The 10,564-nt window shown below is 36.6% G+C and overlaps 2 protein-coding genes across 2 annotated transcripts; both read right to left on the bottom strand.

Annotated features, from left to right (window-relative positions):
- Nucleotides 1-78: 78 nt before the first annotated feature.
- On the bottom strand, nucleotides 79-2,425 carry LOC122275844 (uncharacterized protein At2g39795, mitochondrial-like). The gene is made up of 3 exons (XM_043085132.1): nucleotides 2,044-2,425; nucleotides 593-933; nucleotides 79-481 (listed from the first exon to the last, which is right to left on the bottom strand). The coding sequence occupies exons 1-3, from the start codon at nucleotides 2,311-2,313 to the stop codon at nucleotides 322-324; spliced, it is 771 nt and encodes a 256-aa protein (XP_042941066.1). The 5' UTR covers nucleotides 2,314-2,425; the 3' UTR covers nucleotides 79-321.
- Nucleotides 2,426-5,288: 2,863 nt separating this feature from the next.
- On the bottom strand, nucleotides 5,289-8,846 carry LOC122275843 (NADPH-dependent aldo-keto reductase, chloroplastic-like). Its single transcript, XM_043085131.1, has 7 exons — nucleotides 8,573-8,846; nucleotides 7,853-7,903; nucleotides 7,184-7,260; nucleotides 6,937-7,024; nucleotides 6,287-6,562; nucleotides 5,904-6,152; nucleotides 5,289-5,595 (listed from the first exon to the last, which is right to left on the bottom strand). The coding sequence occupies exons 1-7, from the start codon at nucleotides 8,690-8,692 to the stop codon at nucleotides 5,509-5,511; spliced, it is 948 nt and encodes a 315-aa protein (XP_042941065.1). The 5' UTR covers nucleotides 8,693-8,846; the 3' UTR covers nucleotides 5,289-5,508.
- Between the last annotated feature and the right edge of the window lie 1,718 nt (nucleotides 8,847-10,564).

The following is a 10,564-nucleotide window of genomic DNA, read 5'->3' as shown; positions in this document are numbered from 1 at the left end:
AGAGCCGATTTTAATCATAGAACAGCTGTTTGATTCAGCCATGAAAGTTTCACTACCAAATACTGAACTCGACCAACCTACACAGATGCAATTTTTCCACATGCATAATAAAATGTGTCTGACAGAGGTATAAGAAATTGAAAAACTGCCTCTATTACATTTCAGAGGATTAAATTCACTTGACCTGACATTGTTTCTCAGAATTTATAGGTAATCTTTCCTCAGCTAAACAAGCTACGAAGACAACAGACGAAATCTGAAAAGGTCCCCACTACCACCCCTCCCAAAACCAAAACATTTTTAGCGGGATTTTCAATGAATTCACTTCTCAATAAAATCCTTGATGTTCTTTAGCCACATAAGGTACTCCTTGTTTTCTTTGTTGCCCATATACTCATGCAAGAAGTAGGTTGTGCTGGGTTTGATCCCTCGAATCTCAAGATATTTGTGGAAAGCCTTCTGCAAGTTCTCATCCAGATCACTGGGGGCAACCATGAAGAATATCAGATAATGAGTAACTGATATGTAAAGCTCATACGAGATAAAAAAAAAAAAAAAAAAAAAAAAATGTTGTCAGTTATGACAAGCTTACTTAAAATCAGGTCCTTCATAGGCAAGCTCATCTTCAGAACCTTCTGGTTGCTTAACCGTCAAGCTATCAATGCAAATCTCATCAGGTAAAGCAGTGACACCAAACTCCAGAGACAATCCATTTCCTTTGGTTATAATCACGACCAAAGGAATGCTAGAATCAACACTAGCTTCTGCATCATTGTCATCCTCGGCGGCCTCCTCCTCCTCCCCGACTCCAGATTGAGGGACGTCAACTTGAACCTTAATGATTTCATCTCCATAGTTTCTTGTAAGCAATATAGTTCTTTCTCCAGGTGTGTCTTCAATCTTAAAGGGGAAATTATCTGGGACCTCTTCCACCTGTTTAGTTAATATTGCCGAGAAAAATGCTTGGACATCAGCAGATTATCAACACTACATGCAGATCATAACTCTTGATTAAATATATCCCAAGGAAATCAGACAAGAAGGAAATCGTATGCAACCTTACCCCCACCCTCTCTTAAAAAAAAAAGAAAAAAAAAAAAAACTCTCCCAATAGTATAAAGGGATCAAATTTGGGCATATGAATTTATCTGTCGTGCAATTTTGCTGGGCCGTTGAAGACTCTATTGACAAAGAGTTGCCCAATATCTGCAGTCCTAATTTATGGGCACTGAAGTTGACAGAATGATGCAAGCAAGGGGTGCAGCTGTGCTATACCCCTCCCAAAACAGAGTTTGAGTAGTAAGAAAAACCAAGCTTCAAATTTGCAAAAATAGACTAGGAACTTCAAAAAGAGATTCAGAATAACAGCAGAACACAAGTCTCAAAAGTATGTTGGGAACCGTGCATACATGCCAATAAGGCCAACATACATTCAGAACTCCAAATACCCAACTATATCAATACAAATAACCTCCACCGAACCAAAAATTTGAAAGCAAGCATGAAATAGGATGGGTAGAATTTTGAAAACCCAGAAAATATATAGGTTTCAATTTGCGCCTAGTTCCTACACCCAAAAAAACACAACTTTTAAGGTGATTAACGATTCAAAAGTAAACAAAATACCCCACTCAACTGAGAAAATACGCAAATGCTTGGCTCGGTACTTGAAAACGAGGATAAACTAACCAAATGACTTGCTTATCCAGCATTTTCTCAGCAATAACCGATGAAAGGCGTTTGAAGCATTCAAGCTATAACTCTCTAGCAACTATTAGGTTCCCAAAACAAGATTTTGCTTCCAAAAATGAGAGTTTGGAAATTTAAGTAGGAAAATAACCAAAAAGTATTTTAATTTATTAAATAAAAAATCTTGAGTAAAATATTATTCACAACCAAAGATGCCCTTTTAACCTTTATATCTAACAGCAAAAAAGAGAGAACGATTCTCATATCTACCCAACAAGGGGAATAATTATAGAAAAAACGAGACTAGACAAAAGAATTAGCCAAAGTAAGGGAAGAAACTAAAAGAAAACTGACGTTTTCGTGAGCTTCTTCCTGGGCGCATTCGATCTCGGATTGGAGGACACGGATAAGGCTCTCATCGCTGACAGGTTTCGTAGCAGTGGCGGTGGAGAAGCGCAGATACGGGACGAAGCTTCGCCGGCAGAGCGCGCTGGCCAGTTCGCCCTTTCTGGCTGAGAGAACGGTGGAGATTACGCCATGGAAGGGCCTAGGTGATCCGAAGGCTCGGATCGCGAGAGGAAGTACGGAAAAGGAAGTTCTGCGGAGCATGGAATACAAAGCCATTTGATTGTTGTTCAAAGCTTGACGTCCCGAATTTTGGTTTAGGGTTTTGGCAATAGAGGGTTTTAGGCTTTTCGTTTGTGTCTCCTCTAGGGTTTATAGTTGTACAAAGCCACATATACGCTTCTTAAATCTTTTTCAAATGCGTTCCACAACTTCCACTACTGTTCCAGAAGTTTTCCTTTTTACGGGCTTTTCAAATCGGGCCTCATTCGGTCCTCTGCCTACACAAAGCAGCTTGGGCCGATCACAATGACTGACCGACATTTTGTTTCGGGTAAAACTGACCGCTGACTAGTCTAGTTTATTTTTACAAAATTTTTTTATCTCATTTTATGTTATTTCATTTTATTATTATAAATTTTTTAAATTTTTATATAAAATAAAATAAAAAATTTTTATTTTCTAATTTTAAAACAAAAATAATATTAAAAAAATATATTCTAATAATATTTTATTTAACTTTCAACTTTTATATCAATTTATTTTATCTATAAAAAATTAAAAAGAGAAATGGTAGATTCTCTCTATGGCTCCTCTGACTGGGAGAACCATTTTCCTTTCATCTTAATAGCTATCGTTTTCATTCGCTAATGTATCATATTTTAAATAGATTTTTATTTTAGTAGTTAATTTATGAGGTCACTTAAAATATATCATATCAACTTTTAGTTTGAAAAATAATGATCACATGTATTAAACATCGGCATAGATGGATGTGATATGATCATATCATATAAACAGTAACAAATCTTAATTTTTAAATTAAAATATGCGACGTCAATTTTCATTTTATCATCGCCACTGCCACGGGTGATAATTAAATTTAAAATAAAAAATTGCATTACTCCTTATACAAAATTATATTATATGTTTCTATACGGCATGTCTTTCCTTTTTTTTATTTTATTTAATGTAGGTACAGTGATGCAGAAAAGTCATTTCACTAAGAAACTAACTCAGATTTGCCTATAAACATTTTAGATAAATTTCATATTTACAAAGTGATTTTATAAAATAAATTTATAAATTAACATGATTCGATATTTTATAAAAATAAATTTTTAAAAATTAAACTTTTCTTGATGATTTAACCCATTTAAAAAAAAAAAATTATGCATATCAGGCTTATCTCTGACATTATTCATATATATATATATATAAATAAATCCAAAAGTCGTGACCTAATTGTTTGTTTTTATATTAATTATATAGCAGTCAAACTTATGCAAAGGAAATCGAGACTTTTATGTGGCTTATATTTTCCTTCCCCAATTAAGCAATGTTTGGTGGAATAGGAGAAAAATTTGCCATTCTGGGCCTAAATCTGCAATGTCTTTTTGCATTTATAGGGAATTGACAAAGATTCTTTCTATTTTTGTTCAATGATTTTTTATCGAATTTCACCAAGCATGTCTCTTGGCAGTGAGATCTACCCTCTCCAGAAATCTTTATTTTTCCCTTTTAAAACTCCAATTTATGATAAAGAGTATTACTACTGTGCCGTGTCAGTTATATCGCTCACTTTGTTTTATTGATGTGGTATTACCATGTGATGACACGTAATTTATTAAATAAATTTAAATTTCTTGTCCCTTTTATGTTTGTATTTTTAATTTTTTAATAAATCACATGACATCACATGATAGTACCACATGAATAGAACAAAGTAAGCGATATAATTGGAGCAACATAGTAGTATTTCGCTACAATAAAACCCTTGAGTCTCACTATATTTTTCTTCCCTACTCGCCCAGCGCTCCATTTTCACCGCATAGGGTAAACAAGGTACAACCCAACTTTGGATTCCTACAGTATTTCAAAAACATCCATTGACTATACTCGATAGAAGGACTAGAATTTTAAACAAAGAAAAGAGAACTGAATTTTCAAAGGCATGAGAGTAATTTCTACTTTTGTTAGGAGGGATGGAGACGTTCATATTGTTTGGCATATATACGGGTAATGGATTCTATATTCTCCTATCCACTCTCTTCTATCTCTGTCTTTCCTGGAATTCCTTCCCAACAAATACAGTACCATCCAAGAGAGTATTGTGTTTGTGCTTATATTTTACAACTCATAAAATCCATGGCATCAAACAATCATGAGTCAATTTGCACTGAAACTGCATGTTCACACATGCCTTGCGGATAAATGGTTTGAGTCATGAGGATAGTAACATTTTCTTAAGCGATTCACACATTTTATGATTTCAATAAAACATATTGCAACATGATTTTTATTTCATAGCAAGCATATAGTGCATTCATTGCAATGAATTTTTATTTAACATTACCGAAAAGAGTGTTGCTCCGTCTAACCGTTAGGTCATTTTGAAATTTTTATTTTTTGATATTTTTTTCACATTTTTTAATATATTTAAATATTTTTAAAAAATAAAAAAATACACCAATACATTAAAATTCACTTCTTTAATTATCAAGTCAATAAAAAAAAATTACCGAGCGGTAGACTTGAGTGGACAAGCTAGCTTTATATTCTTACCGAAAATTCTTCCATGTTAAAAGCTAAATGAGTTGTAATGATCGATTGATTGTCTATGCACACCATATTGTTAGACCCTGACCTTTATGGTCCAATACGGCTAAATTTGCAATTTTAAATTCTACTTGGATTTTGCAGTCAAGCTTTTCCACACAATCCTAACTAGTTTTCCAGAGTTGAGGAACATCTTCTTCTTTGACGAACAAACTACCTAACTTGCAAAGAAAAACCCTGCCTGCGTGAACAAGCTTACTTTGCACAACTAGCTTAAGCATTTCTACCTCGATCGCTGTTACCAGTATCTAACGGTGTCGGTTTAAGTTTTTATTTGTAAAATTTTATATATTATGATACAAAACAGTACCATATATATATAAAGAAAAGAAGCTTTATGTAATTGAAGCATGAGCCTTCTATGTTTGGTATTGTACTGTAGTCTACTGTGTATTATCTTCATCTAGATCCATCTCTTTTTACTAGACACGACTTTAACTGTGTTCATTTATTTAGCAAGTAATCCCAATCCGAACACATCATACATTGTGATAGTTAAGCTTTAAGATACAAATTCATCCAAAGATAGTAAAGAGCATCTGAGAGTGGCAAGTTCAAATTACTTCATATCAAGCAGAAACAAGAAAAAGGAAGTTGACTTGAGAAGACTAATGAAGATTGTGATAAAAATGGTGCTCAGATTTCGCCATCCCAGAATTGCTCAATGGTCCTGTACGCACCATAAGTCTCGTGGATGAATGAGGTGCCTTTAACCAGTCTTGCCTGCACAATTTTAGAAAGAAGACACTAATGAAGATTGTGAGTCCGATATCATCACAAACACTACCATCCTATCATCAACATAATAAGCCATTACACCTCATCCATAATCCTCCAACAGAACAAGGTACATCATAGATAGAAATCAGCATGCTATAAATGACAGATGATACGTATTAGTAGGAAGTATTCACTGTGCCTGTGGCTCAGTGCTGGTAACATCTATATTCTAATTCACCATGAAAATACCAAGTGTGTCTAGTAATTAGAGAAGTATAATTTATAAAGATGATATTTAAATGATTACTTGCCTGCTCAATTTCAGAGAATTTGGCCAACAAGTCTTCAGGAATAGACCAGTCGAAGACATCAAAGTTCTCCTTAATCCTTGATTCATTTACACTCTTTGGAAGCACGCTGTGACCCATTTGCAGGCCCCAACGAAGGGCTACTTGTGCAGGAGTTTTGCCTAGTTTCTCTGCAACCATTAGTACAACTGGATTCTTGAGGACATCACTCTTGAGCCATGTGGTGCCAGGAGAACCTAATGGTGAATATCCCTAGAAAAAATATCACAGTCATGACGTAAGATTTACACAATCACGAGTAGAAGAGCTATCTAAACACTCAAATTATAAATAAAAAAAAAAACAAAATCATGCAAATAAAAGAAAGTCAAGATTTGCCTACTTACAGATAAGTGGACTCCCTTAGATTCACAAAATGTGCGTAGCTTGGTCTGCTGCCATGACGGATGACATTCTACCTGGACAACAGCAGGAGGAACACGTGCTACCTGGAGCAAATCTCCCAATTTCTTTGAAGAAAAATTGCTGACTCCAATAGCTCTCGCCTTGCCAGAATCATAGAGTGCTTCCATTGCTTTCCACGTGCTAGGTATGTCTGGTTGAACGAGGTTTTCTGGCTTAAAGCCTACTGACCCCTTCTTCATCCGGACAGGCCAATGGATCTTAAAAAATTGAGCAGCCTCATTTAATCACATATGAATGATGTCCTCAACAACACATTTTCAAAAAGAAAATGATGTAAATTACTATCGTCTCAAACTGTAATTTCCAAATGTGTAGAAGCAAAATAGCCAGACTCCAGGAATTACATGTTTTGGCCATAATCTTTAACATAAGTCTATGTGCTGGAACTAAAATAGAAGTAAAACCCTCTTCTATTTTGCCTTCAATTAGGTAATGCTATTTTTCTATCAATTAGACCAAAGGCAGTATAGGGTGGATTGATGTAGAAACTCTTGTAACAAGTTTCTAGAGATTTAAATTGAATATAAGCTTAGATTTAAATTGAATATAAGCTTGGATCAGCAGTACATACAAGGTACAAATCAACATAATCAAGCTGCAAGTCTCGCAGGGTCCTATTCAAGGCCTCCGGAACATCTTCAGGTGCATGATCAGCACACCTGTGGGTATCTCAGTTATAGCAAGTAAAAAGGCATAAATAGATAAGATCAAAGACAGTTCATAGGACATAAACCAGTCAGCAGTATCAATTTAGCATTAAGGGAATGCTTTTTTGATAAGGAGCATTATGGGGATACTCAATGTTAAACTAAACAAACCAGAGTTTAGAGGTAATCCACAAATCTTCACGCTTCACCACACCATCTTCAAACAGCTTCTTCAGAACAAAACCAATCTGCAAGAAATAAGAAGTGACTTTGGATCACGTACAATCCTGCAAAGCTTGAGAAATTTCAAGTAATAAGAAGTAAGACTCATAATACCATAACTAATTATCGCAAAATGAGTTAGGAAACAACTAAGTCTGAAATATGAATGTGACCATTTACACCCCCCCCCCCCCCCCCCAAAAAACAAAAAAAAACAAAAAAAGCATGTGAATTACCATAAAACTAACTAGGAATACTCATGAAGATGTCCTGCCATCATTCGTACATCCAAATAGAACCGCTCACTCCAGAAACGCGTAGGGTTTTCTTATGGAGAAGCAGGAAAAAGAAAAGTAAAAGTAGGTGACACTAGCAGAGCTAATATCCCCGAAACATATTCAGCAAAGTGAACATCAGCAGGAGAGAAATAAGTGAAGTTATATGGTAATGAAAACTGAACAAACAAGAATTGGATAACAAATATGAATCAAACTGGAGGAAGATCTAAATAATCATGGGTATCAGATAACCAAAGAAATTTGAGTCATAATACTTTGGATCCAGGGAGATAATATTTACAGCTCAAAAAGGGACACCGAGTTTTGAGAAAATATTTACCTCCTTCTCATTGCCATAGACCTGAGCACAATCAATATGGCGGTATCCAACCTGCAGCCGAAAAGTTGGTTGGTTACTCGCACAAAAACTCAGTAAGAGATGACTGCACTTCTTGTTAAGAAAATGCAAGAAACGTTTGATCCTAAAAAACAGATGTTCCAAGCAGGGACACATAAGACCTCTCTCCGCAAGTCATAGCATTTCAGCTGAAGAAAAATCGAAGAAGATATTGCACATTTGAGAAGTACACATCTAAAATGTGCAATATGCTTCAAGAGTTTTGCTATATACAAACACAGTTGCGTACTAATCTGTATACCAATACTGATTCATTCATACTTAAAATTTAAATTAACACTGTTTTTAATAAAATCTGACCAATCACATCGTATTGGTGCACAGATCAGTGCACAATTATGCTTGCAACTATATTTTTCCATGCCTCAAATGTGCAATATGTGTACTTCTTAACTTTCTATGGTGTTGGACTCCAACTTAATAATTCACAGATAAAAAAGAACAGATCATAGATTAAGAGATGTTCAATTAAAACCGGAAATGCTTCATTTCACCAGTTATAAAACACCACGCTATCCATTACGTCAAAAGCACAAAAATCCATCATAGTGCCCATAAAATTCTTCACTAGTTTATTACAACAATGCAAAAGAAATCCAAAAGCTAAAAACAGCGACGAATAAAGAAGGAACATAAGAAGACCTTGACGGCGGTAGCGACGGCTTGACCGACGAGGCCAGGGTCAGCTTGCCAGGTCCCTAGCGCTACCGAGGGAATCTTAGCTCCGGTGTTCAGTTGGAAGAATCGAATTCCGGCCGCCATTTCCACGCTGAGAAGAAGCGGTAGGATCGTGGGAGAATCAGAGACGGTTTGAGTGCGTAGGAAGGATAAGTGGGAGAGTGAATGGGAAAGCTACGAGGCATATCCCGCCTTCACATAAAGGACAGACGAGGCAAGCAGCGCAGATACGTATTATGCCACGTGTAATCATATCTGTGATGAAAGTTTGGCTTAAGCACCAAACAGGCATCGTGATGTTGACAAGGAAACTGATTGCTGTTTACTTTAGCACTAAAACATCGTTTCAATTGGCTCCGTCGGTTCAGCTTTTTTGACTCACGAAAAATGCTGGATGCAAGAGCCGGATGTAACCGATTTGCAAGTGGCTTATTTACATCATCTAATAAAACGGTATATTTTTTATTTATTTATATTTTTACTCTCCATTTCTTTCTATCTCCATCTTTCTCTCTCAATTTCGATCCCCCCTCTCTCCCTAATCCTTGCAACTCCATATCCGCTGACCTCTTCCTCTCCCACTCCATCTCGTTTCCTCATTCTTCTTCTTCTGCAAGCCAGTAACCCTAAATCCATCCCTTTCTTCCTTTTTTCCCCAACCCCCGCTTCAAACCCTTTCTCTTCCCCCACTCGTCAGCGCCGATAGAAATGAGGCCCAACTAGACTGTGGTGTGGACGAGCTCTTGGCTGTGTTGGGGTACCAGGTGAGGTCCTTCGACATGGCCGAGGTTGCCCAGAAGCTCGAACTGCCCGACGATTTGATGGGTAATGCTCAAGGAGATGGCCTCTCTCAACTCGCATACAAGACCGTTCATTACAACCCCTCCAATCTATCAACATGGCTATAGAGCATGCTCTCTGTGTTCAACCCACTTCCTGTCAATGGTTTCGATCCCATGGTGCCACCAGTGCCGTCGCTCCACCCGCTCCTCTCGACGATTCTCTACTTGCTCCGATTGAATCATCCACCATCACCTCCATTGATTTTGATCAAGAAAACAGTATTAATCACTCCCGTACATTGTGTACAGTCGATAGCTCTGACAAATTTCTTCCGCTTCAAGCTTAAACCCAAACGCTCCAAGCTCAAACAGTATTAATCACCCTCTTCCGCTTCGAGCTCAAACCCAGACGCTTCAAGCTCAAACAATATTAATCACCCTCTTTCACTTCAAGCTCAAACCCAGACGCCAACTGATATTGCGTAATGGTTTTTAGAGAATTAAATAATAATAATAATAATAAAACACAGAATTCACTACTTCTCAATGGATAGCTTGGACTGAATAGGAAGAAGGATGCGATGAGTTGAGACTTGGTTTTTATTTTCTTTAAACGAAATGGAAAGAAGACGGTAAATGTGATTTTTTTATTTTTAATAGATGCTGACGTCAGCCGACTGCACGGCGATTGTATTCGACGACTGTAAGTAGCAGAACTGTTGACTCACTCCTTGTTGTTTGGAATGCGAAAATACTAGTTGCAACCGTATAGTGCAACCGCAGTGTAACAGGCACGCTTTTTAATAAAAAATTTCTTTGTTTTATTCTCTCTCCATTTCGTTTCCCTCCTTCTCACTCTCAATTTTATCGGTTGAAATCATTCCTCTATATCTCCCTCGCCTTCTTCTTCTCATTCTCAATCTCCAATTTCATTCATTCTCCCTCTCCATATGAATAGACACCAACTACAGTAAAATTTAATTAAAAATAAAATAAAATAAAATCCTGTGAGGCGTGAAAGGCAAATAATGTAATAACAGATTTGATATGTAAGGAGAAGTAATGTAATGGTAAGTAATACATCTCACAAGATTCTTGCAACTAGCATGGACTTTGACTAGGGCTGTAAACGAGTTGAAATCAAGTGAACATGAGGTGTGCAAGCTTGGCTCGT

The sequence above is a fragment of the Carya illinoinensis genome, chromosome 9, assembly GCF_018687715.1.
Source record: "Carya illinoinensis cultivar Pawnee chromosome 9, C.illinoinensisPawnee_v1, whole genome shotgun sequence".
In the NCBI taxonomy this organism is placed as follows: domain Eukaryota; kingdom Viridiplantae; phylum Streptophyta; class Magnoliopsida; order Fagales; family Juglandaceae; genus Carya; species Carya illinoinensis.
This window is presented reverse-complemented; position numbering and strand designations above follow the sequence as displayed.